Source organism: Phyllostomus hastatus, unplaced genomic scaffold, assembly GCF_019186645.2.
Source record: "Phyllostomus hastatus isolate PE091 unplaced genomic scaffold, TTU_PhHast_1.1 phas_scaffold_345, whole genome shotgun sequence".
Classification (NCBI taxonomy): domain Eukaryota; kingdom Metazoa; phylum Chordata; class Mammalia; order Chiroptera; family Phyllostomidae; genus Phyllostomus; species Phyllostomus hastatus.
This window is the reverse complement of record NW_025334024.1, coordinates 3,731,235-3,753,133: the sequence shown is the minus strand read 5'-3', so window position 1 is coordinate 3,753,133 and position 21,899 is coordinate 3,731,235. Positions and strand designations below refer to the sequence as shown.

General features: G+C 55.8%; 1 protein-coding gene across 7 annotated transcripts in view; it reads left to right on the top strand.

The window, feature by feature from the left end:
* The window catches only part of GSE1 (Gse1 coiled-coil protein), a 412,948-nt gene that overhangs the window by 283,264 nt on the left and 107,785 nt on the right, over positions 1 to 21,899 (top strand). Inside the window, exon 1 of one of the 7 annotated variants that reach the window (XM_045818797.1) lies at positions 17,483 to 19,358. The exons of 4 other annotated variants lie outside the window; for them this stretch is intronic. In XM_045818797.1, the coding sequence (XP_045674753.1) occupies positions 19,322 to 19,358 (37 nt within the window). In that variant the 5' untranslated portion in view covers positions 17,483 to 19,321. Of the gene's footprint in view, positions 1 to 17,482; positions 19,359 to 20,494; positions 20,515 to 21,899 lie in introns of those variants that run through there. 2 more of the 7 variants (XM_045818792.1, XM_045818795.1) reach the window with 2 other exon arrangements.

The following is a 21,899-nucleotide window of genomic DNA, read 5'->3' as shown; positions in this document are numbered from 1 at the left end:
GGTGCGATGCACCCACTCCTCCGGTCTGGGACCCTGGACTCCCTGGAGGATTCTGGCGTACTGGTGCACGAGGGTATTTTGGGGGCCACGTCTGTTCTTACACATGTGGGTTGTTTCCCACAGAATATCTTTGGAAGTGACCCCTGTCTTCTGAAGTGGGAGACACAGCAGCCCATTGCCACAGGAAGAATGTGCTAGAGCTCTGTTTTCTAACATTTTACAAAATCTCTCTTGCGTGTGCTTTATAATGGAGAGATTCGGAATGCGTGGTACATAAGAACAATTTGTAAATAATACTGAGAACTGAGTGTTCAAAGATTTTTCTTTACCTTGCATTCAATAAAATGCAGACATTTTAAGACTTCTGCTCACTGGCTTTTGACACAGGCGCACATCTGTGTCCCCACCACCCCCGTCCAGGTGGAGAACACTGCTGTAGCTCCAGAAAGTTCCTTCCCTGCTGTACCTTCCCAGCCTTCTCTCCGCCCAGCCAGGTGTCCACTGATCTGCCTTCCAGCACGCTAGGTTACTTTTCTTCTTCTTCTTTTTTAAGTTATGGTAAAATGCACAAAACGTAACATGTAGCGCCATGGTATCAAGCACTTCCCATTACGGTGTGATCGCAGGTACAGTCCGTCCCCGTGCCCTCCCCACCCTGGCAGACACTGCTCTACTTTCCGTCTCTGTGGACGTGACTGGCTTATTTCACCAGCATAATGTCCTCAAGGTCCTTGCATGTCGTAGCATGTGTCAGGGCTGCATTCCTTTTTAAAGCTGAATAATATTCCATTGTGTGTCTAGACCGCATTGTGTTTACCCATTCATCCGTCGAGGGACGCTTGCGCGGCTTCCACGCTTCAGCTGTTGTGAGTGCCGCTGCCGTGAACGCGGTGTGCAAAGGTCTGCTCTCACCCCTGCTGTCAGCTCTTTTCGGTGTGCGCGGGGGGCGGGGGGGGGGGCGGGGGGCGGGGGGGAATGCCTGCTCCAGAACGTCGTGTACATGGACTTGCACGGTGCGTGCTCTTCTGTCTGGCTGTCTTTGCTTGCCGGTCAGACTGTGACTTTCACGCAGGTGGCCCCTCGTGTCCCTAATTTTCATTGCTGAATGATGTTCTCATGGGATTCAGCAGACCTGTGGATTCTTTTGCTGGTGGAGAGATACTCGGGCTGTTCTGTGAAGGAAGAGTCAGGGGGTGTGGCCTGGAGAGCCAGATGGCAAGGTGTTTCTCAGAGCTGCCAGTACAGGACCCCCACTTCTGCATGTGGCCCCGGCCCTCTGAGCTGCGGCCTGGGCCAGGCTTCTCCTGGTGCCCTGAAGGGATCCAGACACGGAGACAGGGAACTTCACGGAGACACTGAGCCCTCCGTCCAGAGCTCCTGCCTCGATGGTGCCCAGAGAGTGTGGGACAGCAAGGAGCTGGTCACACAAACAGGGCTTCCAGACCTGGCTTCCAGCTGGAGCCCTGCCCACACAGTGGCTGCAGCTGCAGGGTCTCCCAGATGGGGAACCAGCCCTCCCTCAGGGCTTCCTTCTCCACTCACCCGGACTGGGGGTGGAGTGTGGAATCATCACCCAGAAGCCCTGGCCCCATCCTTCCGTCAGGGGACCATTTTCCAGGCCACCCAGGGAAGCAGCAAAGGGTAAATTAAAGGTTGGCCTCCTTATCAGGGCTCCCTGGTAGGGAGGGTAAACACAGACAAAGCCACCACAGGCCACTGGGCAGGGCAGTTTGCTGATAAGAGGAAGGTTGGCTGGGTGGTTTAGGTGAAAGCAGAAGTGGGTGGGACCCTCAATAATCTGGAGCTGCGTGTGGTCCAGCCCAAGCCCCAGGGCTGAGAGGCCAAAACAAACCAGCCCCTAGCCCAGGGGCCCCCTGGGAGCCATTTTTTTTTACCTCACCATCCCCCACTTGGCTTGTTTGTAAAGCCTAGGACTTCAGGGCCTGAAGAATCAACTTCCCAAAAAAAAAACCTCAGAGGCACAGCTCTGCCTCTGCTTCAGGTGGTCTCCTGATACCCATTTATTGAGCACCTTCTGTATACCAGGCACGCATTTGTCAAGCACCTCTGTATACTGGGCCCCAGGCCTGGACTTTGAGATTCAGAGATGGGAGATGCAGTGAGAGCTGGGTCCCTGAACAGGGGTTGCAAGTGGATCATGACAAGGACAGCCCCTGAGGGCCATGAGAAAGAGAACTGGTAGGGGATGTCTAAGGGGGAAGTGTCCCAAGGAGGGGAGCCCCGCAACTGCCAAGGATCGGCAGGATTGGCCCGGTCACCAGCCAAGCTTCCGTGGGTTTGGCTGATGGCCAGAAAGTTCTGAGTTCTCAGTGGGGCCTCACTGACTTGTTTCCTTTAGGGAAGTGGCTGACAAGGTTGAGATCGGGGCCGCTTCGAAAAAGCAGAAGCAGAACATGCTCTTGGTTTGCTGCCGGGGGAGCTGGCTGCGTGGGGTGGGGAGGCAGGCCCCTTTCTGCAGGCCAGGGGCTGAGCCACCCAGTTCCCAGGGAGGAGGGTGTCTCCAAGGTGTCTGCCACTTGACAGATCACATGCCTTGTTAAGTCCCCTCCTAGCGTTGACCTCAGGCAGGGACCTGTCTCTGACATGTGGACATTAGACACACCTTACAAGTCATGGAATGCGGGAGCCTCGCCAGAGGCCTGGAATGTTCTACACTTTGCAGGTAGTGGCTCTGCCTCCTACACTCAGTTCTGGGAGGGATCTGAGGTACCGAGAGGTCACAGGCCCTGAGTGGCAGGTGGGCTTGGACCCAGGCCATCTGGCCCCCAGGCGCCTGGCCCTCCCAGGTGGCTGCCTGGCCTGGAGTGGCCCATCTCACCTGTGTGCTGCATCCAGAAAGAAGTGACCCAGCACTGCCTTGCAGGCACCAGGGAGAGTGGGCTTGAGAGGAAGGGTGCGGAGCTTTACGGCCTGCAAGACACAGGCGTGGCTGGCTCGGCCACCCCATGGGCAGAGGGAAAGCCACTGTTAAAATTTTTCATTAGTCACAACAGGGGAAGGCTCTGGAAACTCAAGACCTGGCGAGGCGGTGGGGGAGGGGGGGCGGCGAGGGACGAATCGTGCTGTGCGTGGGGTACCTGTGCCAGGAGTTTGGAGAAGGGAGAGAAGAGGGAGGCCTGTAGCAGTCGGTGAGCCTCCAGCCAGCAGGACCCATCCCAGCAGGTGGGGGGCTGATGGGCCCTTCACCGTCCCCTGGTGGGGCAGGCCCTTTAAAGCAGAGGCAGAGGAGCGAGGGAGGGGTGGAACTCAGGCCCGCTCATCTGGGGGCCTGGCTGCGGCTCCAGGAAACGTTCAATCAGATGATGCCAGGCCTGAAATTGGGGCTTTGGGTTATCTGTGCGCCGCAGTGGTCCGTGCTCCCGCTGTCCCCGTGACAACCGATCACTGAGGTCTGGCCTTTGCAAAGAGGAACTGATCTCGGTTTTGGTTTTCACAGGCATCTGCTTAGAGCTGGGGGCGGGGGTGGGGGGGTGGGGGAGGGGGTTGGGGGGACAGAAGGTCAGATGGAGGAAGGAGGCTCTGCTAGCTGGAGCTTAGTGATGCCCAGTGCCAGGCCAAGCTTTAAATATTCAAAGGCTAAGTGAGGAGCCACACTCTGCCAGGCCAGACAGACCTGTGGTCACCGTGGTTGCCTGGGGCCCCCTGGGGCCTGAAAGATTGGGGAGGGCTGTAGACCGAAACACCTTCTGACTCCAGCCCCCATGGAACAGGGACCCCTACTCCTCAGAAGCTTCCAGAACGGCATTTGCAGACTGGATTATAGCCCAGCACCCCTTCTGAGGCTGTGCTCTGGGTTGCTTTGTATCCAGCCTGGGCATCATTCATTCCTTCACTTTTCAGCACTGCTGCCCCAGTGCTAGGGGAGCCCAGTGAAGCACCGCAGGGAAAGAAACCCCCGAACCAGACACCGAAATGTCAAGTGTAAGCAAATTGAGGGATGAAGCGCTACCGAAACCCCGCGGTTAAGTGAGGGGGTGGGGTGCCTGGGGAGGGGCCCTGCGGAGCGCCTTCTGACTGGGCAGTCAGGGAAGGTCTTCCCGAGAAGGGGTGAGTGGAGGGAGGGCTGGAAGGGCCCCTGCGGACATCCGGGGTAAGAGAGTTCCAGGCAGAGGGCACAGCCGGTTCAGGAAGAGGCCACTGGAGGCTGTTGCAGCTGGAGTAGCTGTGAGGCGGAGAGGCGGGGCCAAGGGCCGGTCTTACAGGGACTGTGGAGTCAGCATCTCAGGCTTGAACCTGACTCCTTCCAGGTAGAATCTTCCCCAAGTCACCAGCCTGCCTCCCAGGCCTCTCATCTCCCTCAGCCGAAGCTGGAAGGGTGGAGAGGAGGCGCACAGGCCACGCTGAGCCGTGGCTGGTCCACCCTGGAGCCACCTGTGGCTGCCCGGCTGGCCTGTCAGCAATGGGTTTTTAATTATCTAAATATTGCCTTTGCCCTTTACTTCCCGCCAGGACTGCTGAGCTCTGCAAAAGGCAAGTAGCTTTCAGCAGCCCTACTGGGGGGTGGGGGAGCCAGCAGCTTTTCTCCCTCGCCTGATTACCAGGACTATAATCTGCTGGGGCTTATTGTTGAGAAACAGTACGGCAGTGTGGCAGGAACTTACAGTGTGTGCTGGGGGTGGGAAGCAGGCAGAGAGATAGAGGAATTACCCTCCATCCCTCCTGGCCATTTACCACCTGGCATATACTGGCCACATCCCTGGCCACACGTGTCCTTTATTTTTAACTGCGTGTCCATGTGGCATCAGTACAGTTTGCAGCTGGGAAAGCTTGGTGCAGGTCTGGGTCTCAGCTGAACGTACCTTGGAAGAGGGACATGGCCTTGGGAGCAGGCAGGTGGTTTGCGTTTGGACTTCATCACCCTCCCAGGCCCCTGGGGGCGAAGGAGGACAGAGCAGATGTGGCTGCATTCAGGGAAGAGGTCATGTGCCAGGCGGGGCCCACGTGCGGGGAAGGACAAAGGAAGCAAGCTCCAGCCCACGGTGCAGGCAGTGGATGCAGGATTTAAGCCACCTCTCCTGCCTTCCCTAACTGAACCTCCCTCTTGCCCTGGCGGTGGGGGGCAGGTCTGGGGACCCCTCAACCCCACCGGTCCTCCTCGAACTCCCAAGCCTGCCCCCAGGCCCACCAGTACCCACTGGCTGAAGTGGCCAACAGCCCACAGTGGCAGATCCCAGCCTCCCACCCAGCTCTGCCATCTTGGCCGAAATGGCGTCCCTGGCGTGGCCTGTCCCCACAGGAGCACGCACCATGCTCCTTCCTCCTTCTCCCAGCCTTACCCACTCCTGTAAGTGGCTTAATTAAGGAGCTGTGTGGTTTATTTATGTATGGACCTAGCCTAATTGGCGTGTTTGTCTTTTCTCATTATTCCCAGCTGGACAGAGCCGTTTGAACAACAAATGCAAAAAGGCTGGATTTCTCCAACACAGTGTCTATTTTTGAAAGCCTGCTTGGTGCCCCCGCCATTAGCCGGCGCACATGTTTGCCGGCTCCAGCCACATGCCCATAAGCACTTAATTGTGGGTGCAGTTAGTCAAGGCGGGCGACTCTCTGCAGATTTCAGGGGTGAGGGAACCTAATTACACCTGCAATTGAGTGCTTTCGCAGGGACAAAAGATGCCTGTTCAGCTAATTGCAGGCACCAAAATTGCCCCCGCAGAAAGAATCCCTGGTAGAGGCTTTGAGAGCCAAGGCCACGAGTTGTAATAAAGAATGGATAACTCGAAATTATAGCAGTGGGGGGGGTTGCTTGTTTTGGCCTAAAGGATTCGGCTTTCTGCAGCAGTCATTACACCTCTGGGCTGTTCTTTCCACTGTGGAAGCCGTTCTGCGGCCGGGTTGGTGTGTTCATTAGCGCCTGCCTTCGCACAGAGAAATGTCACATTGAAGGGAAATTTGGGGTTAATCACCTCCTCTCACCTATCTGCTCGCCGAGTGGAATGATTCACCAGGCCTACCTGGAGCAGACCGAGCACGGCACGTACACCTCCTGAAAGGTCCCCAGTCAGGTGTGTTTGTTCAGCGAGTCCGCAAACCCACTGAGCTCCCACTGGGGGCCGGCGCAGTTCTGGGGGACGCAGCGGCGAGCAGGCAGGGAGCCTCCGGGGGAGATTACGTTCCGGTGAGATGTTAGACTGCGCCGCTTCTCTCGTTCTGGTTTCCTCTGCTCCGCACATCCCTTCAGGCTTGTCTGTCGTGTCTGCATCCGAGCCGGCAGAGCTGTAGAGGCTTTGATAATCCGCACCTCTGGAGCCATTGAAGATCTGCTTGTGTCGGCTAGTGTTCCCGCCGACTTTCAGCCGGGAGGCGTGGGTTTCACAGGGCCTGGTCCTCTTCAGCTGTGTGCTGGCCATGGTATCGGGGTGCGGGCAGGGAGTTGCAGGCATAACTCAAAGCCCAGGGTGAAGGTGCTTTCCTTCGGGAGGACTTGTATTTGTTTCTGGCTGGTGCCTAGAGACACTCTCACTTGGGAACCGTCTTGATCCAGTTCAGGACTCGGTGTTCCTGGGGCAGCCCTGGAGGCTTCAGTGTGGCCGTGCTTCCACTCGAGGGCTGGCCGGCTCCCCCCTCACTCTGTCCCTGCCTGAGTCACTAGTTCTCTGGGGTCCGAGCTTATTATGGGGTCTCCTATTAGACCCCCAAGTTGTACAGAGGCCTCAGGCTTTGCTGTCTGTCCCCCTTGACCTCCATTGCCATTCAAATGGAAGTTCAAATCTGACGGGACCCACAGATGAAGCGTTGGGGTCGGTGAGGCCTCCGAGCCAGGTCAGCTCCCGAGGCTCTGGTTTCCCTGTTCCTTTGGCCTGGGGATTCCTTACAGTCTTGTCAGCTCTTGGTCCTTTGAAGAAGCTTGGCAGATGTCTTTATCCAACTTTGGGGGCTGATTTTGTAGGCCCTGGTGAGAAACAAGAAGTCCAGTGCACTTCTCCAAACAGGGTGGTGGCGGGGGGCAGCAGAGAGGGCAAGGGACGGAGCAGGAGAAGGACGTCCGTGCTTCACATGGCGAGTGGCGGACAGCCGCTGTGTCCAGCACCGGGACGGGGCAGACAGCCCAGTCCAGCATCCCAGAGAGGACAACAGAGAGTCCGAAAATCAGTTGACCCCACTAGGGCCACCGTCAGCAAGAGGGCAGCTTAGGTGGAGGTCTGCTGAGATTCAGCCAGCACGGAACGCGGGATCCTGGGGCTTCCCCCGGTTCTCCTGTCAGGCCCAGCTGGAGGCAGGGCTGGGGCAGTTGGAGGAGGTCATGGAGTGGGTCTCTTCAGACCCCTGGCTGCCTGCCTCTTAGGCAGCATTGGTCTGGCCGTGTCCCCACCACCGGGATTTAGCTCTTGGGCAAAGATAAAACAACTTCCAGAGTTTGGCTGGGTATCACCTGGCCCAGGATGGTCCAGGGTCTCACTCCGCCCCCTCTCAGCACTTTGGCCTGGCTCCAAGTGCTCGCAATTGTAAGCGACTTGGTAAACACAGCAGGGCCAGTGGTGTGGCATGTAGAGTTCGAGTTCTGCATCTGGCAGCAGAGGAGGCCCGAGATCTTCTTTCTTTGGCACCTTTGGTTAGAGACGAGGTCCCCTCCGACAGCAAAGGGCCATCTGTAGGAGAGAGCCACGGGGGTCATGCGGATGAGCAGTGCTGTGAGAACCTGCCTCAAATACCACAGGACACCCCCCACGGATGTACTCTGCCAGGGCGACATCCCTGCCTTCCTGCTTGTCATTTGTGTGACCTTGGGCCTGACCTTTCGCTTCTGGAGCTCAGTTTCCCCGTCTGTAAAGGGAACAGCGGTTCTCACTCTCCACCACCGAGGAGGAGCTGAACAAGTGGGAAAGATGAGTCAGCAGCAGCTGAGTTGTGGAGTTCGGGGACACGTTATCAGAGGCATGACTTGTCCCCTAGCTGGAGGGTGCGAGGCCCAGAAGGCAGTCAGTTTGTCCAGAGTTTTACTAGGGCCTCCCCCATTTCTGACCTTTGAGGGGGTGGGAGGGAGGGAGCGCCATGTGTGCTTGTGGGCACGCGTTTTCCAGGTTGGGACCGGGCTGTGGGGAGAGTGCGAGCCCACCACAGTCAGAAGGCAAAGAGGAAGAGCGAGCGGCACAGGGCGGCTTTCTCTTTGGAAACCTGTTCTGTCTCTTAAATGTCAGAGTGAGCAGATGGTGTGTCTGAGTTTTATTAATCATGGGTTTGTGGAGCTGGAAGGCCTGGGGGATCAGCTAGGCCGAGCATCCTACCAAGGAGGAGACTGAAGGCCAGGGGAGGCCACAGCTACGTGGCCCCCGTGATGCGGGGCGAAGCCATGTTGGGACTTAGCACCCTCTCCCAAACCCACAGGACTCCCACTCTGCTGAACGAGACAGGTGCCTGCTCCCCACCGCCCCGGGAACAGTCATCCCACCTCCCAGTGAAGAGCTGGAGCAGAGCTGATTCTAGGGTAGTCCACCCCCACAAACAACCGGAAATCCTGTCTTTGGGACACATGGGCCAGGATTGGGATCACAGACGGAGAATGTTCCAGCCGCGGTGCTCTGTTCAGCTCAGCACAAGCTGGTGTTTGCCAGGTGCTGTCAGTGAGCTGATGGTTATGAAGCCTTGGGAACCCAGCCACGCAGCACCTGGTTCGTTGGTGGCCCAACCGGACCCACCTCTTTACCACAGTTCATCTGAGCCACATACCTCCTCCCAGCCCCAGCTCTTGACTGATGCTGTTTCCTCCCCCATGGCAGCTGTTGAAACGGACTGTTGACACAGAGCACCCGGAAGTTCACCTCATCACATGATGTTATGAAATTGAAACCACCGTTTTAGCCCAAGGGGGCAGAATGGCTCTTTTGTCCTGTCTTTCCCACATGCATCCTTGAGCTGTTCCAGTGAGCCATGAGATGGCTCCAGCCAAGGCTACATCCTTGGTTCTATGAAGATAGTAAGGTGGGGCTAAATCATACTAGAGTGTAATTGACTGATACTTTTCCCAGAGCAGGTTTTGTTTAGGTTGGAGAGAAAGACTATGGAGAAAGTGGAGAGACACTGAGAGGCCCAAAGCACTAGGGCTGCCCATCTAACATGTTGGCCCCTCCCCTGTTTTTCCTGTTTGAGCAATGTAACACCACTGGATTCTGTACCCTTCCGATCCTATTTCCTGAACAATAAGCTCGTCTCCACTTTGGAACCATTGGTTCTAAGCAGCACCAGAGAATCAGAGACCAGAAGACCATAGCACCTTTATTCATCTCTTCTAATTACATTTTTAAAAGACTTTATTTATTTATTTTTAGAGAGAGGGAAGGGAGGGAGAAAGAGAGAAAAACATCATCGTGTGGCTGCCTCTTGTGTGCCCCCCCACTGGGGACCTGGCGCGCAACCCAGGCACATGCCCCAACTGGGAATCAAACTGGCGACCCCTTGGTTCACAGACCGGCACTCAACCCACTCATCCACACCAGCCAGGGCCATCTTCTCTCATTTTTTAAAAAAGATTTTATTTATTTATTTTTACAGAGAGGAGAAGGGAGGGAGAGAGAGAAACATGAATCAGTTGCTTCTCATATGCTTCCTGACCAGGGACTGAACCTGCAACCCAGGCAGGTGCCCCGACCAGGAATTGACCTGGTGACCTTCGCTTTGCAGAACAACGCCCAGCCAATGGAACCACACCTGTCAGGGCATCCCCTCTCGTTTTTATGTGATGAAATTGGGGCCAAGAGAGGGCAGGTGTTTGCCCAAGGCTCGGGGTAGAACGAGGTCTAAAACTCAGTCGCTCAGTGCTAACTGGATCCTTTATGCTACATCAGTGGTTCTTAACTGGTGGGTGTGCCACAGAACTTTGAAAACGTGCAGTTACCTGACTGTAGTCAGGGCACCGACCTCTTTTGCCTTAGACTGTCAGATAAAAAATGACGACAGCCAATGTAACAATAGCTGCCTGGTATGAATGAATTAGTCATACCTTTTTTTTTGTTTGTTTTTTTTGGGGGGGACAAATTGGCAAAATATATATTTTTTGGTGTGCCACAGAGTTTAATCGTTTATGTGGTCCATGAGATGAAAAAGGTTGGAAATCACTGCGCTACATCAGTGGCTCTTAATGGGGCAATTTTGCACCCCCCCCCCCCCCGCCGCCAGAGGGAATTTGGCCATGCTGGAGATATTGGTATGGTTACAACTTGGGGTGCTACTGGCATCCAGGGTCAAGGCCAGGGATGCTGCTAAACATCCCACAGTGCACAGGGCAACCCGCACAGCAAAGAATTACCCAGCCCTAAAAGTTGATTCTGCTGAGGGTGAGACACCCGTGCCACGTCCCTGCTTTGGAAACAAGTGGACAGAGGCGCTGTCTTCTGGGGAGAGGATCTTGCATCGGGGACATGTCAGGAACCCCTTCGGTTCAGGCACGACCCACTGGGAAGAAACAAAGGGCGGCTCTCAGGCCATGCAGGACAGCAGAGAGAGCGGGCAAGGGTGACAGACGCACAGGAAGGGAAGTGGCGTGTCTGACCCAGGAGTCTCTGCAAGTGAAGGCAGAGAAGGATGAACAGGGGCCCTGGGGCCCCCACTCTGATTCAGTCACCCCGAAACCCAGTGCCCAACGTGGGAGGAAAAGGAGGCACAAAGCCACCATTTAAGAGCCACCACTTGTTGGCCAGAGGGCTGCACAGACCTGAAGCAGCTAGGCCCAGGGGTAGACGGGGAGATCTGTGTGTCAGCCGCAAATGGGTAATTATGTCCTCGCAGTCAGCAGTCACTTCTTCGCCGGCAGACACTGGCAGCCAGCAGGAAGCACCCCGTTCACAAAGGCCTCGTTCCCTTGAATAGGCCTCCGCCTGGTCCCTTGTGCAGGCACAGGCGGGGGAGAAGAAAGCCAAGCCTCCTCGGCTTGCCCTCGGGCAGCAGAGCGGGACAGTGGCCTGGAGCAAGATCTGAGCAGGCAGGCCACACGCGGGCTGTCACTGTGTCCACAGAAGGTGCCGCCTAGCCTGTCCAGGATTGTGGAAGCCGCATCGACGCCTGCATCTTCCCTCCCCAGGGAGACCTTGCTTACTGATTTTCGACAGCTGTGTGCCAGGCCTGTGTTGGCTCCGCATAAAGCAGAACCTTGCCAACCGGAGCTGTCTGCGATTGTGAAAAGACTGCCTCCAGAAGCGGCTGCCTGCCTCCCAGGAGGCGTGCAAGGACAGGCAGAGGGACCCCTTCCAGCAATCAGCCGTGTGGCCCTGGCAGTCCCGCATGCAACCTCTCTCTGATTTCTGTGGCATTCGTGCAGCCCCCAGGAAGGAGACGCTTTGACCTTATCACTGCTTCTGACTTGTGAAGCCATTATTCTGAAGAGTTCCCAAACCCTGAGCTTGCTGGCAGCCCACTCCAGTGGCAGGGCAGCCCAGACCGAAATGGAAGGTCAGTTCTATGTGTAGACTGCAACATGCAATGTTCTTGCCTTTCCTGGGTTGTTTGTTTGTTTGCTTTGTTTGCTTTTCAATTAAAAAGTGTTTCTGGGCTAAAGCCTCTTTGCCAGCTCCTACAGGAGGGAGATGAGGGGGGATATCATAGAAAGCCGTTTAAAATGTAGGACTCTCAGTTTAAATCTATGCTTTTCCTCTTACTCTGTAACCTTGGGCAAGTCATTTTACTTCTGGACCTCAGTTTGCTCATCTGAAAAGTGGGGATAACAATAGACTTAGTTCTGTTGTGAAAATGAAATAAGATAATGTGTTTAAAGCGTCCAGTACCGTGCTAGGCATTAAGTAAGCATCGGTAAGAAGGGTCCTTTTGATAGGCATGTGGAACTAACACTGGCTGCTGTAACAAAGAACTCATCATTAGTGGAAGCTACACTTTATACACACTCACGATAGAAGTCACACAGTAGATAGTTCTTTCTCAATCATGTGCCCACATGGTACATAGCTGTTGTGGGGCTGGGGCAGGGGCCTCTGCTCTCAACAATTGGGGGGTTGATGGAGGTACTGCATCGTCCATACATGGACTCAAGGTCATCTTGAAAGCTGGTATCAGGTGGGCAGACCTGGAAGGAGAAAGTGGAGGTTCATGCAGGAGCTTTTTCTGCACCAGGCCTGGGAGTGGCTTGTTATGTCCACCGCAGTCTCTTGCCCAGAACTTGGTTATCAGGCCCCACACGTCTTCCTGGGAGGCTGAGAAATGCACTCGGGGTATGAACGCACAAGGAAAGGAGAACAGATTTGGTGAAAAGCCAACCACCACAGCCTCCAGCCGTTTGTTATCATTGCCCCGTACTGGCACGGCTGGACGCAGAAGGCCAGCAGGACCCTTCATTCACAGGGTGACCCAGCAAGACTGGCCACTTCCTTGCGCAGATGCCACACCTGATGACCCCCTGCAGTCCAGGCTGCTGCCCAAACCCCAGCCAGCGAATGTGGGTCACCAGAAAGCTCCCCCATCCCAGTGGGGTGTTGACCTCAGCTTCACGGATGACAGGTGGCTTGAACACACAGCTGTCCGGGGACTCTGGACACCTCACCTTCAGCCACGCCCTTGCTATAGTGATGGACGCAGCTGGCGTGAGGCCCATGGCGTCCAGCCTCGGACAACACCCAGGGCCTCCCTGGGTTGTCAGGACAGAGGACATTCCATTTTTACAGAAGTGACAGGATATGTTAGTTTCCTGTGGCTGCTGTCACAAATCACCACAAACTGGGTGGCTTTAAACACCAGAAATGTATTCTTTCCCAGTTCCAGAGGCCAGAAATCTGAAATAAGGTGTTGGTAGGGCCACCATGCTCCCTCTCAGGGCTCTAGGGGAGATTCGTCCTGCCTCTCCCAGCTCCTGGCCGCTCCATGCATCCCTTGGCTTGTGGCTGCATCACTCTAACCTCTGCCTCTGTTTCTACATGGCCTTTCCCCTGTGTGTCTTCTCTCTCCATAAGGATACTTGTCAACAGATTTAGGGCCCTTCCTGATAACCCAGGATGATCTCACCTTGTAGTCCTTAACTTAATTGTATCTGCCCAGACAGCATTTCCAAAGAAGGTCACACTCACAGGTTCCAGGTGAACATACGTTTTGGCGGGCCACCATTCAATCCCTAGACAAGGGCAGTTGGAGGAGGACCCAGGAGGCCTCAGTCCTGAGGACTGAGACAGGTGTGGGGCACACCTTGCAGCCCCTGGGTGACAGGAAAGCAAAAGTAAACATGCCACACAAAGATGGGAACGAGACCTGGGGAGGCAGACGTCACCATGATGGAGGTGTGACCAGACAGGTTGCCCTTCTCTGACCTCAGACCTGCCTGAGACTTCCCACATTCCACACGGTCCAGTCACCGAAGGACTGGAGCCAGATAGGGTGGGGAGAGGAGAGGGCGGGTGTGTCCCCTCCCCACGTGCCCTTGGACCAGTGATTCACTTCTCTCTCTTTTTTTTCCATGCTTATTTATTGATTTTGGAGAGAGGGAGAGACACACCGATTTGTTGTTCCACTTGTTTATGCATTCATTGGTTTACTCTTGTCTGTGTCTGGACTGGGGCTCGAGTAGACTACCTTGGCGTATTGGGACAACCCTCTAACCAACGGAGCTACCCCGGCTAGGGCCAGTGATTCACTTCTTGAGGCCTCAGTGTCGTTATGTACATAACGGGGGATGGTCACTACAGCTGTGCCTCATGGGGCGAAGAAAAAGCATGGAGGATGGAACAGGGGTGGGCTGAGGCCTGGTCCATGGTAGCTGCTACTGCCACTATTATTATCCAAAACACAGGAGTAATTACAGCTCTATTTCTGGAGCCCTTACTCTACGCCAGGCACTGCTGGGGTTGCACACTCGCGACTTTCTAGAATGCAGGGGTAATTGCATCTTGTTTTCCAGCTGGGGAGACTAATGCTCGAAATGGTGCTACCACTGCCAGAGGGCGCATGGGGGTGGGAGCCCAGCTGGAATTTGAACTCTAGTCTGTTTGACTCTGAGCTGATGGTTATGAGCACGGACACTGGAACCTGCCCAGGTTCACACTCCATCTCTACCACCTACCGACTGGCTGTGTGTCCTTGGGCAAGGTGCTTGACTTCTCTGTGCTTCATCTAGAAGATGGAATTCCTGAGGATGACCTTGCACATGGTTGTCATGAGGATCCAATGAGTTATCTGTGAAAAATGCTTAGAACAGCAACTGGCACAGACCGAGCACTCAGGAAGCATCAGCTGGCATGATTATCCTAGAGAGGGAAATGGAGGGGCTGACCTGAGGGGGCATTTCAGGTTAGCCACATGGCCTCCTAGCCTCCCCTCTCCTCTCTTTCCTGGAATCCTCGGGGAGCAGTGATCTCTCCAGAAGGTGAGGTCTCAGCCTGGCCCGGACCAGAGTGCTGGCAGGCACCCAGAGGCGGAAACCCGGCGCCCCACGGCCATGCACCCCAGACTATTCTGCAGCCTCAGTGCTCTCAGCAGGTGTGAGGCGGCTATTTTTGTGTTCAGCCGATGCCCGTGGCCCAGTAGGCTGTCTCTGTGCTGTGGTGGCAGCAGCCCCACTAGAGGGAGTCTGGTGCCCCTCCATTTGGGAGGAACAGTGGGGAGCGATGGGGAGGAGGGGCCCCCCTGCGTCTTCAGGCTTGGGGTCTGGTGGGCTCCATGCTTCTGCGACACGACTGGCTCCCAGTTTGTTTCCCACTGAGAGATGAAGTGGGTGTTCTTCTCTCCCCACTGCCTGGATCATGGCCTGGAGCTTCCCTCTGACCCCAAGGTTTCGGATGTGCAGCCTGGGTGGGGGAGGTCTCTCAGGGAATTGGAGGGAGGAGTTGGCACAGTGGTGGCCCCTCCTTAAGAAGGGCACTGGGGGCTCTCAATCTGTCCGTTTTAGACGTCCAATTCTTTACCAGAGGCGAGTTGAGGGGAGGAGAAGGTATTTTGCAACCAAGTTCTAAGAGAGAAGCAGGCGGAGAGAGACATCCTGTCCTCACACAGAATCCCACAGGGCAAAAGCCCCAGGAGAGCACCGCCCTTCTCACCTGGGCATTGGCAGCTGACCCAGCATGGCGCAGCCTGGCTGTCCCTCCCACCCCCAGCCAGGCCTTAGGCACCGTCAGGGGAGAAGTGGCACCTCTGGGAATGAATGGCTGTAGTGATGGGTTCCAAAAACTACAGCCAAGCCACAAGGGCTAGTGGGAAAGGGAAAATCCCTCCAGCTCCTGGTCAGCCACATTATGGCAAACAACCTAGCCATTCAGTGGAGAGTCAGCCGTTAAGCAGGCTGCTTGGCACGGTGGGGGTGGCTTTATGTTTTTCAGCTGTTTTGGCATTGGGTCGGGACCCATGGTAACCCTCCCACAGTGGATCTCCTCTTTTCCTCCCTTACAGACATCCCTGTCACCAGGAACTATCACTGACTTCCTCCCAGTATCCCAGACCCAGGGCCAAAGGAGGCTTAGGTATCACTGGAATCTAACCTCTCACCTCCTCCCCAAGGGCGTGGCTAATGGCAATTAGGGCTTGCCTTAATCACTGTGAGATAAGCTGATGCAGGCATTCAAATAATTTGGGGGCAGATGTTTGCCCTTGACAGGGAAGCAAAGGTAAGCCCGTGCTGCTGGCCCAGAGGGTGAGGTCCGTGTTCTTCAGCTTTCACTCCTTTTATCTCTCCCTCACCACCCGGCGAGAGTCAGGCCTGGGAGCTCTCTAAGGCTCTGGCTGCCTGTCCTCCCACAATCTTCATCCACGACAGCCCAGGAGTGGCTATCTTCAGGAGGCCTTGCATAGAAGCCAAGTCAATTGGAACTGAAGACTAGAGACCCCCTTTACCATCTTTCCCCGTCCGCCCCCCACCCCCAGCTGGGTACATTCCCCACAGGTGGCTCCTTTTGGCACCACCTTTCCCACTTTAGCAGGGGAGTGGGTACCCAGCAGATTGGGGAGCACCCTCCCTCTGTACCCTGCCTGTGATTGGCCCATAATTACAGGCTTATTGCCTGTACAGCTATTGTGTAATGACATGTTTGCAAATTAATTTTTATGGCTCCTGCCATTAGCATATACAGTAGAGGAAGGTTTAGTATTAATTACTACTGTTGTTCGTGTAATCCCGGAGAATTAAAAACCAATAAAAGAATGACAACAGAAACTGATAGTTTAGGATCCTTAAAAAATAGTTGTGTTTTTTTTTCCCCCTCCAAGTAGGAGCAGAAGTTTCCAAGTTTATGAGAGATTAGAGGGGCGGGCCGCAGTTCACCCTGGTGTCTGCGCGCCCCCGTGTCCCCCACTCCCACAGGGGCACAGATTATCAAGTATGCGGGTGATAAATGGGTGATAAACATGCGGGAGGAGAAAGCGGGGTTGAAGTGGAGGCCAGCCGGGGTGAGGGTGGGTGGGCAGGTGCCGGACCTGGATCTGCCGTAGGGCTGCAGTCTACCTCGCGAGGCCGCCGCCCGCAACCGGCGCAGTGGGAGGTGCAGGGAGCGCTGAGCGCGCCGCCACGCAGCCCCGGAAACAAAGGGCCGCCGCCGCCGAGGGCCGGGCACGACCTCCGGGGTCAGAGCGGGGCGGAGCGGCCAGATGCTGGCGCGGGCGGCCCCGAGCAGCCCCTACGTCCTCTAGGATACACGCGTGCGCTCCGCCGCCCACGGAGAGGGGACGCCGGGAGGGGCGCAGCAGGAGCAGGGTGGGGATTAGAAGGTGCTTCTCACAGCCGCAGGCGACCCAGTCGGAGGTGGTGGCAGGGAGGAGCGCCACTACTCCCTTGGCTCCCAGCGCTCCTCCCAGCCCATTTAAGATTGTTCAGGCTTGGGGCGGTTTGAGTGGCATGGGGGTGTCAGACGGCACTCCGGATTCCCCCATCTCCTACAGTTTACTCTCCAGAACTCTAGAGTATCATATTCCGGGAGTTCATTTGCCATCTGAAGCCGCCGCAGTTAGCAGGGACCCCGGGCTGTTGCTTGGGGACCCCTGATTTACGCAGTGGCTGGGAAGCATTGGCAGGAACCCAAGCTCGGCGTGACCGCGGTGCCCCGCCACGCGTACCTGCTGGCCCAGGTCTGTTCCTCAACCATGATGATTGTATCTGGAGTCAAAAGGTGACCCCTTAGTGTCACCAAGTCCCTATTTCTCTGGTTGTGCCACACAGAGGCCCTTCAGAAGGTAAAAGGGCTTGAAAATAAATTGTTATATCAAGAGGCAGCTTCGCAGCGAGCGTTTAAGAGTGTGTGTGTGTGCGCGCGCGCGCGCGCACGCCGGGCGTGGGTAAATGGGTCCTGTCTCTTTAAAATCGCTGGGCTGGACAATGAGCGCACAGGATGTGGTTTGGCGTTTGGCGGCAGGGTTTTTTCCCCTTCGATTTGGGGAATTATCACATGGGGCCTTCTTGAACTGGTGTGAAAGAGAGGCGGCGTGGGGAGGAGAGATACAGGTTCCACACTCACACACTCTGTGCAGTTGATCGTTTTCTTAAACCAAATTAGCCAGGGCTCTCGTTACTATGGTGCAGCCAGGGCTTGCAGAATCCCAGTAATAGCATTTATTAGGTCTATTTGCCTGGAAGCATGCCTTCCCGGATCTGATAATGCACCAGTGCAGGGAGAGTGTGGGAGATGGTATCAAGCATTTGATTACACTTGCAACAGGGATTTTTAAGGGGTGGGGTGTGGAGTAAAGGGTGAGAGGAAAAGGTGAGAAACCACTGGTCTTAGAAGCTCACCCCCTGGTCCGCCGGTGTGTGCGTTTCCGCAGCCCCGCTGCCCCGTGTGGGTTTCACAAAAAGCGGGCCTAAGCCCCCCGCAAGGTTTGGGGATCCTCTTTCAGGCCGCGGCGGCGAGTGAACTGCCCGCTCCCGCAGCTGTCAGACGTGGGTGGTGAAGGAGGGAGGACGGACGGGCGGGCGGGCAGCCAGAGCGCGGAATTGGGCAGCCGGAGGGGGAACCAGCGGCGCCCGCAGCCGCCCACTGTTTACAAGCGGCCCACCCTTAGGGCAGAGGGGAGCACACCGCTGCCAGCAGCAGCAGCAGCAGCTCCGGGCTTGGAGAGGGGAGGCCTGCTCTCTGTGTCCCGATCCTGGTCTGCTGCGCGGCTGAGCGGCCGCGCGGGGGGAAGCTCGCAAGTGAAACTATTATTATCGCCCTGCGAAGCATGGAGCTCTTGGAAGATGCCGCGTAGAGACGGAAGGAGCCGCCGCCGCCGCCTGCAACCGCCCGCCGCTGCGCCCCTACCCTTTCGCTTTCATTAGGGGAGACAAATCTGCTGTCAGGCAGCCAGCTTTCCAATTTACCGATAATGATTCTTGCATGAAAATTGATCGAGGGGCTCTCCACCGCCGCGCGCTCGTGCCTCCCCACTCTCCTGCTCCTTCTGCCTGGGCGCCCGGGCCCCCCGCGAGTTTTCTCCTCCCCCCAACCCCTGCCCTCTGAGTCAGTGGTGGGACGCAGGGCCAAGGAGATAACCAAAAAGGGGGGTCGGGAGGGGGAGGGGAGTCGGCTCCTCGGCCTGCTTTCTCTTGCCTGAGACTTGTTTGCAATCGCTGCCTCTTTTATTTACGAGAAGAAATCTTCCCCTCGGTACTTCTTGGCTGTTTGGGTATTAATTTTCTCCTCTCCCTTCTCCCGCTTGCCCCCTCCTCCTCTTCCCCCGCCCCTCCTCACCCAGTAGCTAAGGGGAAACGAAAACAAAGCCGATTTCTCCTTGGCAACAAGAGATACCCCCTTCTGCCCACCCCCCCCCCTTCCTTTTTCCTTCTGGTTCTGAACGTGAAACCCTGTTGGAAACAGGTCCCTTGACCCTCGCCCTTGACATTCAAATGGCTGAATGGAAGAGAGATTGCTACTCGCAGTCTTGGGGGCTGCTTTTTTTCTCTCATTTTTTCTTTCAAATGAGTAATCCCTGAAGATCTTTACCCCCCAATTTCATCACCCTCACTCCCCCCTTTATTTTTCTCGCGCTCCTCTCCGTTCTCCCGCCTGCTTCCCTCCGCCGTGCGCCCCCCTCCTTTTTTTATTTGCATCTCAAGTCCAAAAGGCAGAAAATACACACGCGGCGAAGACACCGGGCAGCCGTGGAGGCTCCGGCCCGTCCTTGGTCGTCAATTACCTCATTGTGGATTTGCCAGGGCCGGGGTGGCCGAAATTGCCGGGGCGCTGGCCGATAGGGAGCTTTTTGATCATTTTAGGGAGGGAAAAAAAAAAGAAACGGATTTTTTTTTTTTTTTTGTCGCTGTCGGGATCGCTCTTTCGCCTTTATTTTATTGTTTTGGACATTTTCGAGCGCCGTGGCTTGGACGGCGCTTTTTGTCTCATTGCTGGGTTTTAAGATTTTTTTCCCCCCTTCTTCGTCCCTCTCTGACCACTATGGAATTCTAATTTGAATCATGTTTGGATTGAAGCCGCCTCTGTATTACTTACCAGGTAAGTGAGCTGTGCGCCTCCCCGGGTCCCGCGCGGCGCCGGCGGATCCCGGGTCGCCACCCCACCCGACTCCCCTCAGCCCGGATTAGCGCAGTGGGTCCACTGAGCCCCTCGCGGGCCGGCGCGCACGGCCCCGGCTGCTCCAGCAGCGGTCCAGCCTGGTGTGTGTACGTGCGGCGGGGAGCGCCCACCGCCGCCACCCCCACCGCGCCGCCGCCGCCTCCGGGGGTTACGCGTCTCGCTTCTTTTGTCTGCCCGGAGCCGGCTCCGCGGCGGCGGCGGCGGCGGCGGCGGCGGCGGCGGCGCAGCGAGCGGCGGAGGCACTCAAGCCTTGCGAGGTGAATTAAGCACCGGGTGTGAAGTTACTTTCCTGCAGGCTGACGCGATCGGGTGGCGTGCGCCCTCCCCCAGTCCCCAGTCCTGGGTCTTATTTTCCTGTCCCTCCACCCAGCCCCGTGCTCGGTTTCTGCCGGAGCTTGACGAACCCGCCCCCACACCCCCCTTCCTGCCCGGGATTCCCTGGAAGGTTCTGTGCCTGCCGAGGTCGGAGGAGGGGGCCGGGGGAAGCTCAGGAGGGTGGTTGGCGTGGCTTCCTGTTTTCCTAACCTTCTTGTGCGCTGACAGAAGCCTGCCCAGTAACTTTCTGTTTCGGGGCAAGTCGTGCTTGCAGCCCAAAGGGGAGCGGAGGGGGTGACAGTAGGAGGGTGGGGTGGGGAAACCTCTCTTGGATTCACCTTATTTGGACTTCGAAACCTTAAAAATAATTACACGTAGACTAAAGGGAAGCTGTCGAGCCAGGGGTTTCTAGCGAGGGAGATGGGAGACTCGGTGATCCCTGGAGCTTATCCGCCACAGCACTGTCACCCGCTCCTCGCCCCCAACGCACAAGCCCTCGGGGCCGGGAGTAACTCACCAGGCCTGCCCCCGCGGGGCCACGTGACTTGCAGGGCTGGAAGGCAAGTCTGCGTGCGACCTTGTTCTAGGAATGCACAGTGTTTTTATTTTCCCTTCCTTCTTTTGAGAGTTTCATCTTCGCCAGGCATTGACACAGTTCCTGTGGAAGTTAGGGCATCTTTGGACGTGGGGAGACGTTGGTCAAACGTCTGGGCTGCTTCTCCTGGGCTTTTGAAAATCTGCGCAAGGGGCTTCCTTGGAGGTTTGTTTCCGAACTGTTATGCTGGTGAAGGTGCATGTGGCCAGGTATTGGGTTTGGTTCCCTTTGTTTTCAGAAACCCCTGTGACTTTGGCTGAGGCTCCCACAGGCCTTGGAGTCCTGGAAGGAGCGTGGGGGGAAGGAATGGGCCTGGGCAGGACCCAGGTCTGCTGAATCTGGCCCTGGCTGCCCTGAACTATGGCAAACGTTTCCCCAAGTTCAGAGAGCAAGAGAAGAGTGGGGGGCGGGGGGAGCGGAAATAGGAAGGGCTCCTCTCTGTCCTGTGTGAAATCTGTGCATTTACTCTGTTTGAGTTTCTTTGTGACTGTTTGAGGTCCCCCATTCTTCCCCAGGAACTGACATGTACACCACTTTTACAGGGAGAATATTTACAGGAAGAAAGGTCTCCACTTTCTTCAACTCTTTTGCCTTCACTGCCTGAAATGCAGATCCACAGGCACTTCCCCTTGTCGGCACTGCCCTTCACTGCCTCAGTCCAAATTAGAACCGGAACCCCTAATTGACAGAAGGGTTGTGTTCTAACACAGGGCCCGGTCCTCCCTGGCTCAGAGCCCAGTGCATGGGAGCTGGTGCCTGGTGAGCAGCACCAGAGCCCTTTGAACCCAAGCTGTGGCTGACCATTCCTGCCATGGCCTGTTTCCCTGGAGTGTGAGCTGTTGGAAAGCAGCGACAGTTCTTTCCTCTTTGTATCCACAGTGCTGCCCCCGCCTCCCGCCCTCCCACGCACTCGCCTCCCCTTGTAGACACTCAGTGCGGGTTCGTGGCAAGAATGAATCTTCTTAAGTACAGGGCATCTTAAAAACCCAGGTGCTTGTAATCAACACCCCACTTCACCTGCCATTGGGTGGCTGCTGGTGCATACTTATTCATCAGGTGACCGGTTTTCTATTTACACTGGAGCCTTGGTAAGAAAAGGAGGAAGTGTCAGGCTAGGAAATTCAGAGCAATTAAGGGAAATCAGTACTGGCTGGTGTAAGCCCTTGGTGACGGTGACGGTGATGGGGCTGGACCCCGGGGAGGTCAGGAGAGGTCAGGAGTGTGGCAGGTCAGACCCCCAGTCAGTCTCCACTAGAGTTTTCTTTTTCTTATGCTCCTACTAGGATGTTGTACTTTATAATTTTGATGTAATAGTGTAGAACAGCTATTTTCAACCTTTATCATCTCATGGCACATATAAACTAATTACTGAAAGGCTGCAGCACACCAAAAATATATTTTTTGCACATCTGGCCAAAAAATGTAGGTATAATTCTGATTCATTCACACCAGACAGCTATTGTTGTGTTGGCTGTTACCGTTTTTTTTTTTTTTGACAATCTAATGGAAAAGAGGTCGGTGTCCCTGGTTTAATAGTTGTCAGGTATTGC